Here is a 24,906-nt window from a genome sequence, read left to right as displayed (position 1 = left end):
TAATTATAACCAAAGTACCCAGTAACCATTTGCAGTAAGTGACATTTAACAAAGGATAACTTTTAAGTGAAACTTGTAAGACGTCCGACTACACTGGCATCCGAAATGTTCTGATTTTTTCTTCTTATTTAATTTTCTGTGCTTCAAGTTTAAACCACTTTGCAAGTCCTATCACTTTCACAAGACAAAAGTATAGGTATTCTGATTACTTAACATATTTTTGAATATTGTTTAAAACACAGCTTTGGTTTTGCCTTCTCTGGGACATACTGCGTTTAAACATTATGTCTCCAAGCTTAAAGGAACCAAATGACCAGGGAAAAATATGTAGACATATTCTTGAAAAGAATAACAGCTATCAGCTGAATATTGCACTATCCCTTTTGCAATTTTTAACTCTGAATACATTTTTACATAAGAACCCAAGCTTAATGTGACGCTCTTTTTTATGTTGACCCCCCCCCCCCCTCCTTTTGCCTGTGTGTGTATATGCATGATGTGGCCTAAATCATTTGTCAGCATACACCGCATTAAGTGTACATACGGGAAATGCCAGCGCAGGCTATTGTGGGAAAGATTAAAATGATTATGCAAACAGACTGCGCAGCACAGATGAGAACCTGGAATTTGCTCTGTACTTCAGCCCTAATCAGCAATGCTCCCGGTACGGAAGACCAGTAGCTGGAAAAGTGTTTGACCACAGTGCTTTGGTTTCACAATGCGGATGTGTGTATTAAGCTGTCTTCACTGAATTGTATTCCTTCAGGACACGGCACAAAAAAAATATGTATATGTCTGAAATTTCAGATCAGCTAATTTTGAGGATTTATGCCCTTCCTACGGATTTTGTGGGGGTTTAACAATAATAATAATAATAACAATAATGCTTAGCATTCACATAACTCTTTTCATCTTCAAAGAATTTTGCAAAAACTGCTAATCAATTTTGCAGTGTTTAAATGAAACAGGACTTTTAAAAATACAAAAGCTATCCCAAGAAGTTTCTAAACCCTTCTTGCTGAAGTGTTAATACTGAAAGTGTCAACAACATATCGCCGTGCTTTTGAGACTCAAATTATAATGTTCAGTAAAGTATAAACTATCCTCATGCATTTCTTTGCCATTCAATTCAAAAGCTAATGATAACTGCTTCAAATGACAATATTGTTAGCTGCAGAACTTCCTATAATTGTTAGAAGAGCTTTTCACGGCAAGCTAATCCAGCGATGATAGACATACCCATTGTACAGCGATTCCTATGCACGTGAAACGGTGGTCACAAAAGTAAGGGAAAAGCTTACGTGCTGCTGTCTCCAGCAAACAGCTGCCACCTCCTTCCCTTCTTCAAAACTCTGTGAGTGGGATTCAGCGTTCAGATGAAGGCAACTACCGTTTTAGACACCTAAATTTAGGTGTCGACATATGGTTTGGGCTTCCAGAAGAGCTGGTCAGGATTCAGTCACCGCAGGCGAGTGCCCGCAGGGTCTAGAGAGCAGTTGGGCTGAACAGCAGAAAGGCGGCCACTTAAAAGTGAAGCCAACTCCTCCTCCAGGCTCCACCAACTGGGTCAAGCACATCCCCCTTGACCACAAAGGGCATTCAGTCATGTAGCCTACATGTAGATACCAAATCAATCATATTAGTCTGTGAGCCGAATCCCACCCGGAACCAAATTTTTACAGCAATCCTGTCTGAACTAAACTTCAATTTCTTTCCAGCAATGGAAAACACAAAACTGTGGTGTTGGCAGAGCTGTTGTGAGTAAAAGTGAATAAGCAAAACTGGCAAAAGAAGAGAAATCAACCTTAATTTCATAATTTCATGTGGTATTAGGAGTGAAGTTATAAATATATTCCCAATCTCTTGGGAGCTCCGGTCCCTTTCACGGGATTTTTTCATATTAGTGATTTAGATCCTTGCAAAAAATCACCTACTTATCTTAATTGATGAACCCAGCATGGGAAGGATATTCATGGCTAATACATTACATTTGCTGTTGCAATGGCAGCAATGTCCTCCCCTAAGAGCAGAAACAAAGTTGGCGGCTGCTTCTGGTGTGCAATTGCTTGGTCAATTCAATTAATCCTCCTGCTGCTGCCAGGATTCAGCTATTGCCCGAGTGATAATCCACACCCTCCTCGTTCCCACCGAGGCTCGCTCATTTACAAAATCAGTATTGAACGCTTGCAGTTCCACATATGTGAGACGGCTGACAATGTTTATTAAGGATCGAAACAGCATTGTGTAAGGACAGAAGCTAAATGACAAGCCATTCACCGCTGCCAGTTCTCAGTTCTTCTGCCATCAGACTGGCACGCGTCGGGATGATGGATTGAAAACAGAGAAAAACGACGACACGTTTATAAAGCCAATCAGCCTGTCTACCTTCGTCAGACGGGATGAACGCATTCGGTCCAATTTTTCAAGATATTTTTTCTAATAAAGAGGTCAGGAGGTGCGTTGGCCAGTAGCCAAATCTTGTCAAATTCGTCCCCTCCTCCTTCGCGAGTGAGAGATACCTTGCAGACACAGCGTGCCAGCAACTGAGCCAGGTCTTGCTGTTCCTCCTCCCCCTCTCCTCGCCTGCATTTGGGGCTTTAATGGCCCTTTTTCTAATTTTTGGCAATCAAGTCAATACGGGAGTTTGTCCTCTCCTGTATTTTTCTTTGACCTTTGTCTGGATCCCAGCAGAATTTTTCTGACAACTACTCTTCTAATGAGGGTACCTTGATTATAGGCATTATTGTGATTTCCCTCTGAACCGGCATATGACACTTAGCTTTTCTTATCGTGATTAGAGCTAGTCAGTTATCACAGTTATAACCATCTCTTAGCAAAGCCATCTGCTTTCCTGGGAAAATCATTCTAAAGGATCACTGTGGGCAATGGATAATCATGGGCAGCAACAGCAGTAGCTTGTAAACAAGAAAGACACTTCCTCTTCCTCATTTGCCCCCTCCATTTCATTCAAAACTTTAGCATATTTTTTTAAAAAAAAGTCAGAAAATACTGCGGCGTAAATACGATTTTTAAATTGGAAGGCTGGAGACCGACCTTTTTCAAGTTAATACAGGAAAAAAAAAACAACAGTTCTACCTGATCTCCTGGGTACATACATGTGTGGCCAACTGGCTAAAATACGACCGTCCTCTGATCTCAAACACATGAAGAAACGCATACAAAATGTGGCCACTTTGCTATGGATAAGCACAAGCACACAGGGACAAAATGAGAAAGGCCAAGGCACAACGTGAAAGAAAAGTAGCAGGGAGCTTTAAAGATAACGATAAATCATTGCGTAATTGCATTAGCAGTAAAAGGAAGAGCAAAGAAAAGGTTGCTCCCCTGCTCAGTAGCGAGGGAGCGATATTGACAGATGATGCTGAGGAGACCTAAGGCTTAATGGTTTTTCTCTTTGCATCTGTCTTCACTAAAATGGTTGATTTCAAGCAGGTGGCCAGCACAATTGATACTGCCACCAATAACAAAACCCATCTCCAATCTAACAGCAAGAGAAATAGCTAGAAACTGGTTAAGCTAGTTAAGCTAGTTAACTTCATCTGACACACACAAATGTCTGAGGCAGTCCGGGACCTTTTTCAGTAACCACGAGAACCTGTTAAGGACAGCTGAAGTACTGAAAGACTAGAAAAAGCCAAACATCCCTCGGAGGATGATAGACTCATCGGTTTAACTTCAATCCCCTTTGAAACAAACTGTTGGTAAGCACAGAGAAGACAATGGGACAAGCAGTAGCCACCATAGATTTATCAAGAACAGATGTGGTCAAGTCGGTCAGATTTCCCTCTACAACACAGTAAACGGCCCTGTGAACGGAGGACAAACAGTATGTCCCAGGCTAAGAAAAGCAGCGACGGGATGGACACAATGGGTTGAACCAGGCAGTACCTGCAGAGTATTCAGAGAGGAGCTCTCAGCAGTTCGCCGGCATGCTAGATAGACGGATTGAGACATTTTCTACACGGATCTCTCTCCGCATTTACTCAGGTTTTTCATTATTAATTAGGACGCTATTGAATCTGCCGAAAACCCAAATGACGGAACTTGGGAGGAAAGGATTAACATTTTAAATGTTCTTGAAAAATAGACCGAGTAGACTTCAAAAATAGAATTAACTTCAATAACAGCAATTGGAAGGTAATTTACATGCTTGGAACAATTAAGCATACCAATTAAAAGCAGAGGAAAAAATCTGTGAGTTGCTTTTGCAGGAATGGATCTGGAAGTTCTACTGGATAACAGATACTCACGAGTCAGCAATATCAAACTGTTGGGGAAAAGAAAAAGACAGAGTGGGGATATAACAGCAGTCTCCAGATACATAAGGAGAAAAAGAATAATGTTTTCCACCTTGAATGCAAGTACTGGGTATTTAAACTGCAGCAAGAATAATTGAGACTAGATACTGTGGGCAGGGGAACTTTCTAACGAATAGGTAGCGGAAAAGATTGCCGTAGGAAGTTGTAGAGTTTATGTCATTATAAATTGAAAAAAAAAAACAACAGGAAGAAACAAACATCTTGAAGGAATGACATAGACAGAAGATCCTACCTTGGAAAAGTGAATTGATCTCTCTTCCAGATCTATAATTCCGCACCTACACAGAAATTTTACGCACATGTATTTCCTACATATTGGTTCTACAACAACAGAGAAACATAACAAGGACTACATATTAACAAAAAAGAAAAAAAAAAAAGCTGTCCACCACCTCGAAATTAAAGAAATGCATCTACGCAATCAGACAGTCTTAATTTTCTTTCTCCTTCAACAATCACAGTCTATCTACCAATTAGACTACGTAACAGTACTTACTGTCTCTGTGAAGTTTCCCCCCCTCAAATCCCACATGCAGAAGAGATGTATGAGAATTTCAAAAACCCTTAATGAGCTACAACCCAGGAGGGCTGTAGTTAAAAAAAAAAGGCGGCGATGAAGGTGATAAGGTGATTACTGTAAGTGCCCTAATACATTAAGAAGAGAACAGCATGCTCATAAGGACTTTATAAAGAAGGCTATTAAAGAAGGCAGCAAAATACAAATGAAGATGTAAAGAAATGAAAGAAATGCAGGAGAGAAAGTAAATATTACGCGTATAAGCAGGTGAAGTGCAAACACCAATTTGAAACCAAGTGATGTTGATGAAACTAAAGGAGACATCAGAATCATTTCCTCTAACCTGGTGGAATCTCATGTATTTCACCCCTACTTTTCCTTATTCCCTGACCTTCTTGATTCATCCTTTGTTTTTCCAAAGTGAAGATACATCCCTCTAGCAGAGTATCCCAAACCTACTTTCTTGGATCTTGGAATAAACTAGTGAAAATCCATGCTTATTTTGATTTTAAAAATCTGTAAATTACCACCTTCCTTACATTTCAATGGAGCTTTTAGACTGCTTTGCAGTTAACAGTCTGCACCATTTTGGGGTGGAGGGTATGTCTGCTGTGTTTTTTTAAAGGTTATGTTTCCACCAAAGCAGAACGTATCAGGTACACAGGCAGTATAGGTCCTCCCGTCTCCAAAACAAACACCACCATGACTGAAACTTTCTTTCCTTATTTTCATGTCTGATGCAAGGGTCAGTGACCCCAGCAGTGGAGCATCACCTAGATGGGCAACTGGGACAGTTATCCTGCTGGGAACCATGCTGCATCAAAGAACGTCATTGCTGCCTGTAGGCAAGACGGAATTTAGTTTTTCTTTTGCATTACAAAACTGGCTAGAAGAGCTGGTATTTATACCTATGACAAAAGATTCCTGCTCATTAGATTAACTTAGCTCTAATTTCCTATTTAGCCCTTTTGCTGGACTGAAGTAGAAAGAGGAAGATCATGAGATTCAGCTGTTGCTGAAACACGACTTGGGAGAGCTCCTGCTTCCATCCCTCCTCACTTTAAGAGCCCTGGTTTCCTCTCACATGAAGGCTTTCCTGGACCATTTCTTCCCCTAAAACGTGGGGTTTTTTTCCAACTGGACAACAATGCCAGAAAGCAGCACTGGTGGGTAACATCTGAATTCTGCAGTTAAATGTGTAAGGAGCAGCTGCTCCCATATGTGCAAGAAACAAGTGACACATGGATACCATATATCGAATGGTACCATATATCATACCACGCAGCAAATCAGTCATTCCCAGATACTGCAGGCAGTAACTGGAGGTGCAGCTACAATACTGTCATCACTTGGTTGAGCTGAGCCTATCCAGCGCCTACCTGAAGTCAAGTAACAAAAGTGGATATAAAATTCTGCCACTAGCTCTATTTCAGGTCCATTATTCTGCGTTTCTAGAGTACTGTGTATAAAGTAGCCTAATCCTGAAGTTGGCAAATGAAACAGTCTGAAGTGACAAAAAAATAACATGAAAAACCACACAACAAAGCAAGGGATTATGTGACTCTCATACACTGGAGTTGAAAGAAAGGGAAAAAAAAAAAACAAACAACAAACAACCCACCAATAGAGAATATAGCTTATAAGTCAGTATCTTTGCTCAGGACCAAAAATTTAGCATCCACAACACCCCTCCGGATTCACTTCTAAAACCTTGCTGGGTCACAGGGCTGCGTGAGAGCATAAACCTACAGCACGGGCAGAAACAGAGCCGGGGTTTTTATAAACCATTAAAAGTTTTGTTCCAGTAACATTATTTTATTCCAAAACAAAAGTCCCAGGTGTGGTGTGGAGGGGGAACCTATCTCCGTGTTGTGACTACACTATTAGGTGTCTTTCTGGTTAGTCAAATACTTGCTCTGTATCTAAGAATTAGAAAAAAGGAGGGGTTTCGGTGCTTTATCTTTACTGTTCGACTCCTGTAGTGCAGTCTGGAGAGTCTGATGGGTCTTCAGTTCCGTTCAACTCAGCAACAATAAGTTCAGTAAGTCAGCAATTACGGTACAGCTTTTTTAATTCTCAAACAAGTATTTGCTACAGCAACTGTACCGGTAGGAGCATAGTTTATGGGACATCAGAGGACACGCTGCTGCCTTATCCTAAAGTTCTTGGCATTCAAAAGTGAAACACAACATATCGGAGCCCTTACTTAGAACTGAAATTTCTAACACAGTGCTGAACTCACAGGGTCTGCAAGACACCTTAACCAAATTTGTAACTCAGAATATTGTAAAGACCACGTAAATGATGTTTTTAAATATATGGCAAGGGACTTAGCCAGACCTTGCCTAGTGCAATGTCTTGAATCACTGTAGAGGAATCATAGAGTAAACATACTTTCAGCACCGTGTCTTAAAATCTCTACATTTACAATATGTAGCTAGAGAATGCGAGGAGCTTTGTTTAAAAAACTACCTCAGCAACTATTATTCCACAAACACTTCAGTTTACGTATCTCCCAGAGTCAGTATTTTTATGAAGTGGAACCGGTCTGAAATGTTTTTCCAAAGCTCAATATTCTCATGGTTCATTTCTCCCCCTCTACTCTGCACTGGTGAGGCCACAACTGGAATACTGTGTCCAGTTTTGGGCTCCCCAGTTCAAGAGGGACAGGGAACTGCTGGAGCAAGTCCAGCGAAGGGCAACTAAGATGATTAAGGGCTTGGAGCATCTGCCTTATGAGGAAAGGCTGCGAGAGCTGGGACTCTTTAGCCTGGAGAAGAGAAGGCTGAGGGGAGGCCTTATTATGGCGTACAAGTATCTAAAGGGTGGGTTGAAGGAGGATGGAGCCAGGCTCTTTTCAGTGGTTCCCAGTGACAGGACAAGGGGCAATGGGCACAAGTTAGAACACAGGAAGTTCCGTTCAAATACACAGAAACACTTCTTTACGGTGAGGGTGATAGAGCACTGGCACAGGCTGCCCAGGGAGGTGGTGGAGTCCCCTTCCCTGGAGATTTTCAAGACCCGCCTGGATGCGGTCCTGAGTAATGTGCTCTGGGCAATCCTGCTTTAGCAGGGGAGTTGGACTAGATGATCTCTAGAGGTCCCTTCCAACTCTGAAAATTCCGTGATTCCATGATTCCGTGATTTCTGTGTTCTGTGGTACAAAAATTACTGCCATTGATTTGTTGTTGCGTCCTGCACCCTCATCTATTATGTAAAAAAAACACTGCCAAAACAATGCTACAAATCTCAGTGAAACTGGAATATCCCTTGACAAGCAGATCCCATCTCAAAATAAGTGAGAATGAGAAACACATTGCTCCTATTTTCTGATTCACAGAGGAATTTTTTCTCTCCTCTCTTACGGGCTGGGAAGGGGGTAGGAGCTTTATCAGAAAAGATTTTACAAGTCACTTTAGAAAATATTTACATTCTTAATGTTTGCAGTAATAATGGATTTAGAGGTAATAGTTCTTGTGAAAGTGTTAAGTGGCATGAAAATACAGCAGCAGCAAAACTAAAGCTGAACTTAAGACACAGATATAGCACTTAGGCTATGTAAGAAACAAAAATCCTTTCCCTATCATAGTATGTTGTCTTTTTTCCTAAAAGTAAGATGAAACTGTTTGATGAAAATATTTTGCTTAAGGGGAAGAAAGTTGGGGTTTTCCAATAAAAATATTATGGTCTCTCTGGGAAATCTGGAAAGACACCAAGAGTGTCCTGCTGTTCAGCCCCTACTCCATCTGATGCTTTAACAGTTCCAGATGGCCTTTACTACAGGATGACCTCCCCTCTATTCTTTTATTATGACCTTCGGGTCACAAATTATCTATAGGATGCTGCTGTCATTCTATAAGACACCGTTGTACTCTTTCATCTAAAGAATAAAGATGCTTAACATTAAAACTCATCTTTGTTAGGCTGACCTTCCAATTATGATCAAAACAGACAGTTATTCCAATCAATGTCACTGCTGGAGAAAATATGTTTCATTGTTTTTGCAACACTGACATTAAGAAACTAAGGCAAGGTTTTAAATCAGATCACTTTTGCAATTCTACTTGGCTCGAGAGCATAGCGTATTGTACTCATTTAAAATATCAAAAACATTGCTGTAATAGTTTTCATGAGTTCTGTTGATTAAAGGGATGTGGTGGGCTTGTTTTTTGTAATTTATTGATGTGGTTTTCATGTAAACTTCATTGATAGGAGGTAATAAAACTTTATGTAGGTTTTATTAATTATTTGTCTTTATCATCATAAATGGAACACACTGAACTTGCATAGGAAAATATAATAAATAGCCCCAATGTACTAAATAAAGTAATAAGGTTAATTTCTTTCCTGCTGTCAGTAAATTCATGTTAGCAGTCTCTCGTCAGCTTGACATCAATTAATGATTTTAATTCCAGACTCTTGTCACAGTACTCACCATCCTTTCGTCTAATTAAAATGGATGATGCATGATGAAGGGAAAACACAAGACTTCTGTTCTTGTTGTAACATTTCTATTCATTAGTATACTTTTACAACAAAGGGCTTGTGGCTTTAATGGCACTAGAGAAAGATGAAGAGAAGTTTATTATATGTTGGAGATAAAGACCCTTATACCCTCAGGAAACATATAATACAGGAAGCATTTTATGGAATGACCGAATCCTTCAGCAAAAAATATCAATGTTATTTCAGCTACTAATGAACAGACAGAATGTTTCACTCTAAATTTAGGAAAAATCGTTACGTGAACAGCACGCACTGTAATCGTAGCCTTGTTTATGTTCGCACCGAAAATGTTGTCAGCCTATTGATTGATCTTCAAAAGTAACGGCAAATCTACCACTACTGAGACAAACGCCTCATCCACCTCCCCCAGGCGGTATCTCTGCAAGACCCAGACCCTGGGTCACCTCTCCCACTCCTCCTGCCACACTCCGCCAGCACCGCCGGATGCATCGATGCACCCGCACCGCCTCCCGCCTCCAACACGGAAAGCATCTCCCCAGCCCCCGTGACAAACGCAGATTCCCCCCGGTGGAGAGCAAGGCGTTGAGATTTCACTCTGCCCGTACGAAGCCCTGGTGAGGTTTCCAGCCTGGAGCACCGTTTGAGCGGGACGTGCCCTCCCTCCCTCCCTCCCGCTGTGCCCCCCCCGCCCGCCGCGCCACCGCCGTGCCGGCAGCTCCCCCTCCCGGCCCGCGCCCCGCTCCCACCGCGCCGCCCAGGCCAGCACCGCTGACGTGTGGCACACATGGACAACAACAGCAGCGGAACGACGTAAATTCAACTCCCTTTGTAGCCTAAATGAACGAAAAGGTTAACGTTTTCCAAAATGGGGGGGGGGGGGGGGCGAACGAGCGAAGGAGCAATTTTCTCTTCCAGATGACAACTCTACACGCGCGCGTACGAAGAGCGGTACTGCTTTGCCGTGTGCTCATCTTCCTCCAACACGAACAGCAGAGATTGGAATTGCACGGCTGCTTTTTCAGAGCAAAGGACGCCCCTGGCTCCACAAGCCCCCATCTGACTGCCCCGTCACCCTCCTGGTGCTTCCAGAGCCTCTGTCACCGCGCGTCTGCCAGAGCAGCTCTTTAATTCTCTTCCAAAAGGTTTCTCCTTATCTCCCCAAGACGGATCCTCCCAACACAGGTGTTTAAGCACCTGATTTCGCATCCATTTCAGTGGAAGTTGAGGAAGAATACAATACTGAGATTAATACTTCTATGGTAACCCGGAGATTTATAGAACATTAGTAAAGCTCTTCAGTCAGTGCATTAATCAAACGAAGAAAATATCCTGTAGACTCTTCTTTTAAGAGGAGGAGGTGCCTCTAGAGGCGGATTAAAGCGTAAGCACTCTTTGCCCGTGAGATTACATTAGAATTGCAACTTTCATCTTTTAAGCATTATCTAGTGGTGAACCACGCTGGACATAGCTGAATTTGTTGAAAACTTTACTAAGAAGTATGTTTATTTCATTCCTCTGTTATCTACTACCCGGGTACAAAGAGCAAAGCCGTTTGGGTTGGGGAGCGCTTGATTTGCTGGAGGAAGTCAGTCCAAGGCTGAAGACAGGGCCAGCGCGAATGGCCTTGCCAGGCAGGTGTCAAGAACTGCACGTGCCCAAGCTGAAGAAGGGCAGAACACAGGCAAAGGTTTTTGATTTGCTAAAGATTTATTTTGTAATGAACACAGAGCTGCAAGGAGGGGAAAAAAAAAACAACAAAACCAAACCACCAACCACAACAGAAAAGAAATCCAAGGAAAAATCCAAGGGTGAAAGAGGGAGAGATGAAAGCATCAGAATCTGCTGTTAAGAGTCATGTCTCTCTCCATCAAGGACCACCAAGAAAAAACAGAAGACAGAAGCAGTAGGTTTTCTGAATGGTTCTGTCTTCACATCGTCTACGAAAGAGCCTATACTACAGGGTCTTGAAGAAGTCAGAAAACATTTCAGGGCACTCATGCTGCAGGATACCGATGGACGCACTAGCTACACATTGAGAAAACTATCCTGGGAGGCCCTGGGAGGCTTAGGTCCAATAGCGCAGCAGAAGACAATCATCCATATGAAAACTATCTAGGTTGTAACACTACTTCCTCTTGGACATTGACAAAAGTTTCAAAATCTGGTTTTAAGTCTATCCTACATAGCAATGCCTGCGTGAAACTATAAGCAGTTTGAAGCGTCTCTGAAAGCTCAAGATGTCCCACACATCTTCAGTCTGTAAAATCCAAGATATTACTCTTAGGAGGATAGGCCAACCATGGGTGCATCAAAAGAGTCTGGAATTGGTAGAAGATGTTCAGTAACAAAAACAAGAAGGGCTCAAGACTGTTTTTGCAGTCTGTCTGAGCAGATGTAGCATCACAGTGGTATCCAGTTTTAGTAGTCCAGTGATGGACGGGATGACAGCATGGCAAAGAGGGGCTCCAAGTTAGCATATATATAAACCAGCTGTGATTTGGCACAGGAGAAGAGCTAATTCAATTCAGATCTTGTCTGACTTCCTCAAGACTCTGCAGTATAGTCTCTTTCTTAGGAGACACAAGGCAAAGTTCAGAAAACCTATTGCTTAGTTTTGTCTTAAGGTTTCGATTGGTGCCACTGCTGGGGAGAAGCACCTTTTCTAACAGCACAGCAGAACCCATATGGATTTTCAGATCATTTTTTGGCACTTAAGGGTGATGCAAGCAGACTTCTTTCTCTGGAGTAAACCAGTGTTAAAGAGCAGTGACATAGAGGGGATAATGTCCTATGGCCTTGGATGAACTGTTAATCCAACATTTGGAGGATTTACAAAGAGAGAGCATTTTACAGCAATTTTGGTAAGATCGGTGGGTGGTCTCCTCAGATGATGCTCCTAATTGTTCCAGTATACTGTTTCATTGAAAGCTGCCTGCATTTTCAATGAGATAATTTCATTTTCTGTTCAAAATTACTTTAAGATTGTCAGTAAATGCCTACCAATACAGCTTGAGATATGCTCCTTAATAAGAAATTATTATTAATAATATGGTTATAAAAGGCAATTTTATTCATTTCAATCATGGCAAATTGAAGAACATTAATTTGCTTGTTTGTCTCATAATCAATATGAACACTACTTTTAAGACTTTAAAGAAAATACTACTGTAAGCACAATACTATTAAAATTATCAAGTCAAGGCATAATAATTCCATAAAATTGTGGGCATGATTGATTTTTTAATGGACCGTTCACTTGTTCTCTGGCCCCCTAAGGATTTTTGCTCCTAGCCTCTCATACATAGTAAATTCATTAAATCCAACCTATTTCCCCAAAGTATTGCATCACTATAGAGGTACATAGTATCAAATACCAAGTAAAACAGAGCAAGTGAATTGTACTGCTAAAAACATCAAGGGGGAAAAAACCCACAGAAAACAAAGTTAAAATAGCAGCCATTATGAACCAACACTTGTTAAGACAGTAACATTTCACTCTGTCTCCCAGTAAGCATTTTGAGGGATTGTTCAGTTAATTTGCAAGAGTACTCTTCGTTAATAGCGTGTGTCTAACATCATTATTTTACAGGATCAAAAGAAACTCTCTGCAATCTAACTGCAAAAATATTGAGTCTCTATGGACCAAATCAACATCTGAATTTTTCAGAAACATAAGGAAGCACCTCACACATTTGGTTGCTATTTTATTGCCTTTTATTAGTTGTACATGCCACTAGCCCCAAGAACTTGCATTCTCTTATAGACATAACACAAAGGAAAGCAAATACACAGTTAGGGAAAGAGAGTAAGGGGAGGAGGAGGACCCGTGTTACGATAACATCAAGCTGTTACGAAGTTCTGGCACATGCATTTCTGCAGTCTCAGTGAACACATAAAATTGCTTTTACGACACACGAGGAGTGAGGTTCCAGGAAAGATTCAAATTGGTTAGCATAACTTGATGGACAGGGATTAGGAATTTGCTCCATGCATTGAAGGCTATACAAACAACTTCACAATTCTACCTTGGTACCCAGCGTGACTATTGCAACCTCTCTTACATCACCACATGGACAGTCTATACTCTCACCATTCTTACTGAGAGAGACGGAGACACAGAGAGACACAGAGAGAGAATGAAAAGAGAGAAAAACGTTACTAACTCAAACCTCAGCTCTTGCTTCTTTGAATAAACGCATATGGCTGATTTTCTGGGCACCTAAGGTTACTAAGACCCCCCTCCCGTGCTGGGCAAGCTTGGGTTCAGCGCTGTGCACGTGTGGCTAACCTTCTGCTTGCCCTGAGCTGGCTGGAGCGAGGGAGGCAGCTTTCAACCCCTCTGCACCCCTGGCATGAGTTTATCCACCAAGTGGCTGGTCTGCCCATGCCCAAAGGGAAGTTGACTGCACAAACGCCCTCATCTCCAAAGTCACTTGTTTCCTTCAGTTCCAGTATTCCCCTTTACCATTTAATCTGAAAGCACATGACTCTTGAAAACAGGAACAACTTTAATGACCCTGCTTCACTTTTGTTAAAAAAGAGAAAATAAAAACCAAATCAGACAAGTAGAAAACAACCAAGCACTGTGATCCAGCCACCTTATACTGTCAGAACGTATGGAAAAAGACACGAATAAATTTTTACATCAATTTATGCTAGTATATCTGTTAAAGAGTAAAAATTTTCCCATAACGTAATCCAAACAGATGGTCACAGATGCTAAAGTTTCTGCAGTTTATTGCTGGTCTTCAGTAACTAATAAATGTATAGTCCTAGCATGCCTTAACTGTAACGTAAATCACTCAACCCTAGAAGAACTGAAAGCAAACCATTTTAGGTTCAACTGAGGTGGCTACACAAGAGTTACTGTGGCTCTGCTATTCCGGTGAGCTGTTAGAGTGATGAAGCCACCGTCAATAAACTTCTGTTCTTACTCACAGAAGACCAAGGTGCATAGAGATGATGGTCAAAGGCATCATTAGGACTAACTAGTCGTACCTCCTGTACAAGGAGAACAGAATTTCCTTCCATAGTTCCTGCATCGATCCACAATTTATGGCTAAGCTATAGCATAATTTTTAGATAAACCCTTCCAATTCGTAGTTCGCTTTCACTGGTAAATTTACCATTCAGCATTCGAAATTTGTAACCCTTTAAAGTTTGTCTCCTTACAGATTTGTGTACTCAAACAGGTCTTCTCTCCACACGCACCCCTGTAGAGCAGTTAACTTACAACCTAAGCTTTCCAAGATTTTGACTAAACTGATATAAGAGCCAACAGTGTGTAAGCCCCAATATCTAGGGCTACAAGAGACAGGATGAAAAGTAGATTGGAAATGTTGAGAAGATCATATGACATATATATTATATAGGTTTTTAATGTTAAGGGAAGCTGACAAGGAAAAATAGAGGTACCCACCACTCATTTTTACAATTAGCAGTTTAATATACATATCATTCCATAAACAGACTGCGTGACATAAATAGACTGAACTCCAGTGACAAATATACTGATAAGTATAATTTTTAGTTTTTTTTCTAAATATATCAACGAAAAAACTAGATATGCAAGACTTTGAAGAAAAATACAAAACATATTTCATTCTATATAAATATTTGTTTTCTGAAAATGTCAATAAAATCAGTTATCGAATGTATAGAGAAAACATTTCTTATTATTACTCCAGTCTCCTCAATAGGAAAGGAGCTCTGGGTCTATAAAAGATGCTTAATGCAGCCAAAGAAGCTGTTGATACCAGTGTCCAAAATAAATCCAGCTTTGTCCTGTTATTTAAAGTATATCAACATATCAACATTTGGGAATTTCATCAGTGAAAATTGAACTTCCGTTATTTAATTTAAAAAACAAACTCTCTCTATCAAGGTTTAAGCAAATACTGAAGTCTACCTCTCCTGTTCTTGCTTCATTCGTATTCTCTCCTCTTCTGAAGTAAGAGCTTCCTGCACTTTTATTTTACCAGTTTTCTCACTCTTGTCATCTTTGCGATGTTTGCCAAACCTGTTAATAACACACAAAAAAAGAATCTAACTTGTGAAATGAACAAAATTGTATTTTCCTTTTCCTATGACAAAGAGAGTCCTCCAAGAAGGGCTGCTTGGGAACCAGGAAGGGAAAGTGCAAAGACCTCAGAATCTCAATTTTTAATATTTTCAGGCTGCTTTTGTGTTTGGTTGTGTTTTTTTTTTTTTTGCGTAGGAGTTTTTTATTTTATTTTTATTTCATTCCTCTTAAAAGTTTATAGAATTCCTCACTAAAAAACAGAACAAAACAAAACAAACCAAAAAAATAAATAGAACCACATTCCTTTTTTTCTGCCAGGATTCTGGGGTCGCTATCCTCAAATACACAATGAAACAATGTTTTAGCAATTACTCAACACTATCACTGCCAAAGAACGCAACTCGAGTTTACATTAAGTGAAGGCTTTCACGTATGTAGTGCAAGAGGCATTGCGCTGTATGTTGGACAACTGCCCCAGAGGCAGTACCACCCTCCGCACCCGCCCCACAAGAGCAGTTTCACCACGCAGTGGATGCCATCCAAAAATGGAAATGTATTCTTTTTCAGCACCCAGGTTTTTTAGAAACTTTGCTACTCGTGACTCTCTCCCCCCAGGGGTGTTCCAGTGCAAAGAGGGTGAGTGGAGGGATGGAGCTGGCTGGGCTGTCCCAGACGAACCGGGATGCTGCCAACCCAGTGTTTGCCCTCCTCGTGTCTCCTCCTCCCCTCCGTGGGCTACATTTCAAGTATTTTAGGTTTCTTCCATATTTTCACATTCCACTGGTTTCTTTTAGACTTTCGGGGAGAGCACGGTCCGGCATTTGACACACTCAGTTATTATTAGGACAAAGTTGCGTGTATTTCTTAGATATTTCAGACTTACTCTGAAAGGAATGCCTTTTATATAGAGCAAACTAAACAAACATATAAACATAGCCCTTAAATACATCTAAAGTTTGGACGACAATTTTCTATTTAAGACAGAAGGGATAACACATACCTATTTAACAGTATCTTACTGTAATACATACCTTTTAAATGTGGGATTATTTATCATACCAAAATCAGCGAGAATTTTACTTTTTTTTTTTTCATCAAACACTCAGATGAGCGCTGACTGACACTTGTGGCGCTTCACACTCAGGTTCACATCAAAAGTGAAATGAAAGCACTGAAACGTGCAAAGTCCAGCAATGGTGTGGACAGGACACCCTGAATGCTCACAACCAGTGAAATAAAACACAGAGTTCTTAAAACTTTCTTCTGACCCATGCACATAAACCGTTTCAAGTATTTAGAGTCCACCAGGCATTTATAATATTTTCCCTTTTGTTCCTGTTGATTCTAGTACAAAGCCATTGTGTGGGCTGAAGACATACCACACAGTGACCCCGCAGGAAGATTAATTTCGGGCCACTCAGCCAAGAGATATTATTAAACTGCATAACCATATTTATGGCTCTTAGGGCAGCTGTTTAAAAACAGAACACCACAAAAGTAGAGTGTCGGAGCATGTACACACACTTTAAAGTGCACGGCTGTTCTCCACAGTTCCCAGATTGCTTATTTCCACAGTAATCCAGGCATATGAAAACTAAAATTGTTCATTAATAATCATCTGAAAAGGGAAAGGCAAAGGACATGATAGGGTTAAGAAACACAAAATACTACCTAAAGTTAAAGTCTCTCATTTTATAATATGTTATATGCAAAACTGACATACTTAAATTCAGTGACTAGAATGACACGTATCTTTTAAAACATCCACCTATTTATTAGAGAGTAGTCAAAACCATTATACACAACATTTACATCTATGACACAAGAGACTCAAATCAAGTTCTGGATGTCGTACACCAGACAAAACAGAATGGTTAATTTAAAATAGCCCTAAATCCTCTAGCCAAGAGAGGACTTTTGGCAGAAAAACAGTGGAATTGAACCATTTTACCCTGATACACGGAGAGTGCCGGGGGTGGCAGGGCTCTGACTGACAGAACACCCAGAGCTCCGAGGAGACACACAACATATGTGGTACTGTAATACAGCATCTCTGGCATGCCCGCGTTTGCTTCTGTCTCCTGCCCTTCCTTGACCCATTCAAAATGCCAGGCAAGGCAAAAGAACCAAATTCTGGAGTAGATAATTTATTTCCAATATATTTATTTATTTCTAATAAAAATTTATTTTTGAAAAAAGAACTAGTTGTTTAAAAAAAAAAAAAAAAAAAAACAAAAAGAAAAAAAGAAGGTAGAACTGAATTAGTTGGTAACCATCCGGTTTCGGCAGCAAACCAAAATTTCTACCACCATAAATCAATTCATTGCAAGTATGAACAGAAATATATTGAAATCAATACCCTATTAAAAAATTAAAGTACACAGGAAATTTCTAATAATCCTTGTAAGCAATCTAGTAAATGCCTGGTCAGGCTGCGTGACTGCGGGGAGACTACTTCTAATGTTAACATATAACGCAAACCTAGCAAAAATCCATGGTTTGAGTTTCCAAATCCAGCCGTCGGAGTCCAGAAGACAGACACCACGCTCGTGCTGCGGGGCACGAGGCAGAGCTGGGGTCACCGCACAGGCAGCGCTCGGAGCAGCAGTAGGGTTTCGCTTGCTTTGACTCTGGAGCAAGCTGTGGCAACAACCCTTCTTCTCTTCCAGGGTTTTCTTCTGATCTTGTGGGAATGAACGTTCCTTCTGCCCTCGGGGACAGTCCTGATAAAGTCTCCAGAAGACATCTCTGGTGCTTTCCCAAGCATTTCAAAGGGTGGCCGTATTGTCCCCACTCTGACCGGAGACTTTCCGGTGCCCATCTCTGACAAGCTCTGTGGTCATCCCGGCAGTGGACAGCCTGGCAGAGTATCAACCGCGGTGGTCTTGCAAAGGTGCCTTCTCTGGACTTTGTCACCCGCAGAAGTGATATATCTGCCATAATCACCACTGCCTGTAACAAGTTCAGCAACATTAACTGCACTGTCCCTACACTCGAACGCGGAATAATCAACGCCATCCTCCCCCCTCCCTGATTGGGGCTTTGTGCTTTTGCCAGTGTCACCTGCACAGATAGCATCTCCGTGAGACTCCTAAGTCATGGAGCTGCAGAAGAGTTTGGAAACACACAGCCCTAAATGGGTCCAGCTCAGAATAAGGCTGCACACCTTTAGCAAGACCTCTGTGCAAAAATATTTACAAGCTCAAGATTTCTCTTTTCCACCAAGATCTCAAGTCTAACAGCATCTCTGTTAAGCTTCAGCGTACAACAGTGGAAGTAACAAACAAAGGAAAAACATTTTCCAGGCTCCATCAAGCACTTGAGAAAGGTGTTTAAAAGAACTGCGATGGGCATACGTATGTATACACACACACACACACACACACAGAGCGCCCTTTTATTTCTGTAGGAGCAGTCAACACTCCCCACTCCAAAAGTCATTCCAAGGTTTTCGTAAGACTACTCTTACTAACAGTAAGCGTGCTTGCTATTTATTTCTATTTAAAGTGTTTGCTCTGTGAAGTACGATTTACAGTCATAATGAAACCCACAGCCCAAATCAGCATCCTCTCCACCAAATTTACGACAGACATTTATAAAGTATTTAACATTGATATTCAAGCCAAGTTTAACTACAGAAGAGCAACATACAGCAATACTAAGGCACACCATTAAAGCGAGCTGTTAACACTGCCTCTGCTGTACAACCCCGTGCACTGTGGTGACTACACTGGTGTCAACTGTTCAAAATCACCAGACCTTCTCATTTCCTCAGGTAGGTGTTCCCTACTCTGATTCGTGAATATTAAGTAAAATAGGACACTTAGTAATAAAAATCAGAGAGTTGAGACCACTGAAATTCAAGCAATCTACGCAATATCCTTTCAAAACACCAAATACACGTCCCACAGCCACCCTGCACCATCTTCACAGCCGGTGGTAAAGCCCTTCCCTGCTGCTCTCCAGTGGCCCAGGAGTCAAAAGGAGCAAAGTTTGGGTCAGGGCCCCAGAATTACTCCTGGTATTTCCAAACACTCCTGTTTGAATGCATCAGTGCCTGGAAAAGATCTGGCTTACCTTTGTAAAAGTTTCACCTTCTTAAATGTGCAGGCGGTACAGTCCCTGACTCGCCCCGCGAACATCAACGTGTGTGACGCCTTCCCCACAACCCACCAGCACTGGCAGCATTGTGAAGCTTACTTCTTCGCTGCTCGGGTACTCAAAAGGAAGGGGAGATGGAATTCGGATGTATGTCCCATACACGACCCGTGGCAACTTTGGAACCTTACCGCTTCCAATACTATTTCTCCCATAATGCGTATATTGAATGTCGTGGCACAACCGCGTACTAACTTCCCCCACTGAAGACTGCTCACTTAACGAGGGCAACCTGAGGCTGGGAACTCCCAAAGCGCAATTGTTAACGATATCTCCCTTGTAAAATAGCAATCACCACCCGTTTGTCCTGTGTCGGAGAGACTCCAGGCTTTCGCAAGGAGGTGGCCTTGCGGATAGCTCCGAGCGGTTTGATCCCAGCCCTCGCTGCTCACTTCCCAGACGCGGGAGCTGCGCAGCCAGAGCCGGAAGCATCGGCAGATTTTCAGGCGCTTGTCTGAACCTGCGGTGGTCTCGCCCCCAGTGCTCCAGGCTGGCTGCTGGCGTACTGGTTGCAGCTCCTACAAATGCAAATGCAATGACAAGGTGCTTTCTGAAGCAGGCAGGAGAACTCCGCTCTCGGGGGCTGCGCAGCAGCAGCGCTCCTTGCAGCAGCGAGGAGGAGGAGGGCGTTTAAAAACAAAAGGAAAGAACTACCGTTGGAATTAAAAACCAAACCAGTCCAGAAATGGAGCATCTGTGACACTGACGTTCGGGCAGTCCTGGGAACGTAATTCCAAGCTCCTGTCAATTGCTAAATTCAGCGCCAGCAATTTGACAGCGAAGCCCCACCTAAATAGCGCATGAGATACCGATGCACAGACACGCGCTACTGCGCGATGTGCAGCAAAATTGCGTGCGCTCCTGCCACACAAAGTTAACATATTCACGACGAAAAAAGTTCTGATGCTAAAGCCTGAGCTACACCAGACACTGGAACACCTGCAGCCATCGCAGCACAGCACTGGCCTGTGGCCACCACCAACCCCCAGTCTGAATTCTTAGAAGCGGAGCACAGAATATTATTACTCGTGGTGGAAAAATCAAGAGCAAAAGGAAAGTACGCGTTTTCTTCCAAATCCCAAATAATAATAATAAGAATTGTTCTGTTCGTAAACATATTCTTTCATTGACATGGTTTAATACTTCTTTGAGGACACATACTGTGTGGTTATAGAATAATCTATTTGTAACAGTAACAACGTTTATAAATACAGGAACATTACCTCCTGTAACAGCTAGTTTATTTAGTAGCACTCTCATCTAAGCCCTGTTATAAAAAGTATAGCCAAAAAGTAGCTTAATTTTATTTTGTACCTGCAAAAGCTTCAAGAAAAAAATTCCGCGACTAATTGAAATACAGGTTGTAAATTAAAAATACCCTGTCTATCCAGGAGTGTGAGAAATTGATGAAAGAGAGCAGCTGAAATCTCGTTCACTCTAATTGCCAAGATACTCCAGGGTTCTACTTAATTTATAGCTTCTTAATTCTCCTTTTACGTTAAGGGTTAGAGAAAGTTTCAAGATAAGTGTAAACGCTCAAAGTCATATTCACAGATCCACAGACTTAATCCTCAAATTCAGCCAACAACAGCAATCCCAGTAAGTGAAGAAATTAAAAAATGTAAGAGGACCATTTTTAAAAAGTATGATCTCTAGAATATAACAGCCAAGTCACATCAGAGGCAAGGACCATCCTCAGACCCTGTGATACCAGTTTGTCACATTATTCTTAATAAAAAGACGAGAACACAGACCTATACGCCCGAAGCTTGACCCTCAAAGAGGAAACCTCACGAACTCTGGATAAACTAATCAAACTAAAACGCACACCCAAACCTCCGTCAGTTCCTAGCTGGCTTACTTTCAAGCTTACTTGCTTGAATGACTGTCATCACCTCGGAGGTGGCCTAATCCAAAGCCTGTCGCACTCGACAGAGAGGCACTGACTAGCAAGTGCCTTCAGTGGCTTCGGGCCAATGCATCAGAGCAACCAAACAGTGCGAGACTCAACAGAGAAGAAAGTGCCGCAGAACATTTAAAGAACGAGCTCAAGCTACAACATGACGCCATATATATATATAAAATATATGAAAAGTATATAACATGCGCATGTAGACACAAAGAACATGCACATGATTTTGCATACATAAGTGTATAGACAGAACAAATGAAGAAAGGAGGAGGAGGTATGAGTGATAGCAATGGGAATTCCACCTTTACAACTTATCTCAAAAATAGCTTCGGTTGAAAAGAGTATATATCAGGAACCTTGATATAACAAAAATAATATACATATAATCTGCTAAATGGATTTTACTCTGATGCGTTACTGATGAGATCATTGTCGTCTGCCAAATCATCCACATATTTCATTAGAATAAAGAGCTATAGAAGAAACATGCATTAGTTGATTAATGAAAAAACACAAAAATTGATTGAGACAGAAGTTCAGCAGCATTATGTTCCTTAATAGAAAAAAGACCATCATTAAAAATTAACAAATTGTAAGTGTCTTGAGCTATTCTGTCAGTGCTTTCTGTCTTCGAGGCATGCTCTTTCCCCATAGTAGCAAACGGTATTCGCGCACACACACACAACCTAACACTACTCAAAGGATTTTGCAACGATTTCTGTAGTCTTTTTCATCCTGCTGTATCAGCAAAATCATCACGTTTATATTGCAAAAGATTATTGTGACATGCAAAAACATTCTGTTCCTAAAATAAAATTTAATAAGCATAAACAAGGCTTCAACAAAGCACACAAAAAAATCACCCTGCTTAGTGATGACTTGAGGGTTTACAAGTCTTCCTTTCAAGACAAACTTGTGCAAGTGCTATTTTTAAAAATTAGCTTGTAAGTGCAAACATTTACATATTTGCAATGGATTTCTAGAAATAGCCAGTTATCACATCTAATCAAATTAGTAGATCAAATTCTACTTGTTAGGAGGGAGCGGAACGACTGCTGGAGTGACTCAGCGGCAGCACCGTCCTGAGATGACACAGAAGCTCTGATGTACAGGCAGCGGGAGAAACACACCCTGAGGTAGGAGCTTGTGGGCATAGTTAAAACGGATGTTTAGAACTTTTCATTTTCCACAGGTTTCCTTACCTATGCTAAAACTGATAAAGCAGCAACCTTGCTGGTGCAGTGTTCAGCAGAAGAACCCTGCCCAAAGGGTTCCTGGAGAACTCCTCTGTCCCAAACCAAGAAAGGGGCATTACAAAAGGACACAGGGAACTCGTGAAAACGAAGAAAACCTCTGGCGAGGTACCCTTGTATCTCTTCAGAGCAATGAAGTTTGCCTTCAAGCAATAGAGAAACTCACGTGCTCAGTCACGAACACAGAAATTTAAAGCAGGAGAATCAAAGTGGTTATCACTCCAACTTATCAGCCCTCTCCGAAGCTGCCACCCTGTGCATCAGTGCTGTAAAGCATGTGAAGGTCTTCTGTGGTGTATTCACATTTTCTACCAACAGCCTCTGCCTCGCTTTCCAGCCACTAAAACCCACTTTTCAGCATCGTTGAGGTGAGGATTCCAGCACATCTCACCAAACCAAGGCTACTCAAAAACAACAGCGAGGATGGCACAGAAACCGCAACACTTCATGCGAAACATCACCAGTGACTCCCACAACAACTTCCTGGGAAGAAGTGGAAACAACATATGGGACCGGTAACCGTTTCCAGCCACTGAAACCTAATCTGCCTGTCCTTGTGAGTCAGTATCCCAACTTCATAGAATATGGGTATGATGCCAAACCAAGAGACATGTCATGAGGTTTCATTCAATTATTTTCATAAACAGTTTTGATAACATTTCCTGAAAGGCATGACACGACAGGCAGAATATTATTCACACCGAGTCGCTCTCTTTTCACAACTTCAGCATTTGTAATATTTACTTCCAGCATAAAATGGTGGGACTTTTAAAAAACAGATTTCTTTTACGGAGAGACCATCTGTTTGCAAATTTCTAAACAGAAGATAATCTTCTTGCATTGCTACTCATGATTGCCTAAAGCTAGCTGGAGCCATTGACAGCTCTAATAAATATATAAATAAATAAATCGCAGGAAATTAGGAAAAAACCTAACAACTAATCCAAGTTACCACAGTTTATAAACAGGCTGAGAAGGTCAAAGGACGTGGGGATAATTTTACAATGATAACATTTGAAAGACAGCAGCAAGTCAGCAAACAGACAAGAGATTCTTCTGTTGTATGGCAGAATCAACTCAGTAAGCAATACCACAGTGTACTAAAAGTCACCATAAATAAGTCATTTCCATGGTGGTCAGCCAAAACCCGTTCAACTGTGGATTGTGGCATCCCTGAAGGAATCGGGAATACAAAAGACAGCTTCTGCTTAGACACAACTGTGTTGGCAATCAGCAGTGATGGGAGCAACCACAGAAGCAGTACATGACATTTTAATGGAAGTTTCACGAGAGTCTAAGCATTTAAAAGTTTGCCTGTGTGGCAAAAACTCTTTAATGTTGTGTGTGCATTCAAAAAAGAGAGCGGTTATTGACCGCAAAGTTACTTGCCCCGAGATTAAATTTGATACACTAAGCGTGCGCTATTTGTCAGTGAAGAAAGTAGCTCATACATGTGACGCAGCCAAGCTAATTCAGTCTTCTAACAGATAATGCAGTCTTAATGGGCAACATATCCTTTCATTACTGTCATTTAATGTACTTACAAATGCTCCTGTCCCTCCTCTCAGACAGAATTTGCCCATCAAGACGGCAGCGCCCTGTTAGGTAATTCAGTACTGGGCAGTAAGATGTTAAAACGGTAATTGAAAAACTGTAAACACCAACTGCAAAAGCATAAAGTCTCACTTGCAAAGTAAAGAGCAGGCTGCTGAAAAAGTTTGAGTGAAGGCCTCCAGGACGTCAACTCGTCTTTCCCAGACTACATACATAAAAGCAGACATACAACCCTCTACTTTGCGATACGTAATACCATACATAGGGACAAAAAAAAAAAAAAAAAAATTCCCAAATTCTAAGCAACCAGAGCAGCCTACTATTAACGTAGGCAATTTTTGGGAGCCAGGGTAAAAGGCTCCTTCCCAGTGTGCCGGTTGCCGAGTGCAGCCTCTTGCTCACACTGTACTGAGCGGGCCCCAAACCGCAGCCCAGCTCTGCCCGCCTGGCGACTGCCGCCCTGCAACCGGGCAGCGAGACGGGCACGCTTCTGTCCCTCCATTCGTCTCCACACATTAGTTGAAAAATTGTGGACCCATTTAGGTATTAATAATACGAGATTGTGTGCCTCTAATTACCAGCGTCCACTAAGAGCGCTTGGGGAGAGCTTTTAAACCATGGCTACTCTTCAACGCGTTCTCTCCACAACTATACTTCTAATTCCTGCTCCGTTCATTTTAATG

The 24,906-nt window shown here is 41.5% G+C and overlaps 1 protein-coding gene across 3 annotated transcripts in view; it reads right to left on the bottom strand.

Moving 5' to 3' along the window:
* Positions 1–24,906, bottom strand: part of PARD3 (par-3 family cell polarity regulator) — a 461,313-nt gene that overhangs the window by 106,039 nt on the left and 330,368 nt on the right. Inside the window, exon 20 of one of the 3 annotated variants that reach the window (XM_082480102.1) lies at positions 15,233–15,343. The exons of the other annotated variants lie outside the window; for them this stretch is intronic. Within the exon in view, the coding sequence (XP_082336228.1) occupies positions 15,233–15,343 (111 nt within the window). The remainder of the gene's footprint in view (positions 1–15,232; positions 15,344–24,906) is intronic. 3 annotated transcript variants of the gene reach the window in all.

The sequence above is a fragment of the Vanellus vanellus genome (genome assembly GCF_965231255.1).
Source record: "Vanellus vanellus genome assembly, chromosome: 2".
NCBI classification, from domain to species: Eukaryota; Metazoa; Chordata; class Aves; order Charadriiformes; family Charadriidae; genus Vanellus; species Vanellus vanellus.
This window is presented reverse-complemented; position numbering and strand designations above follow the sequence as displayed.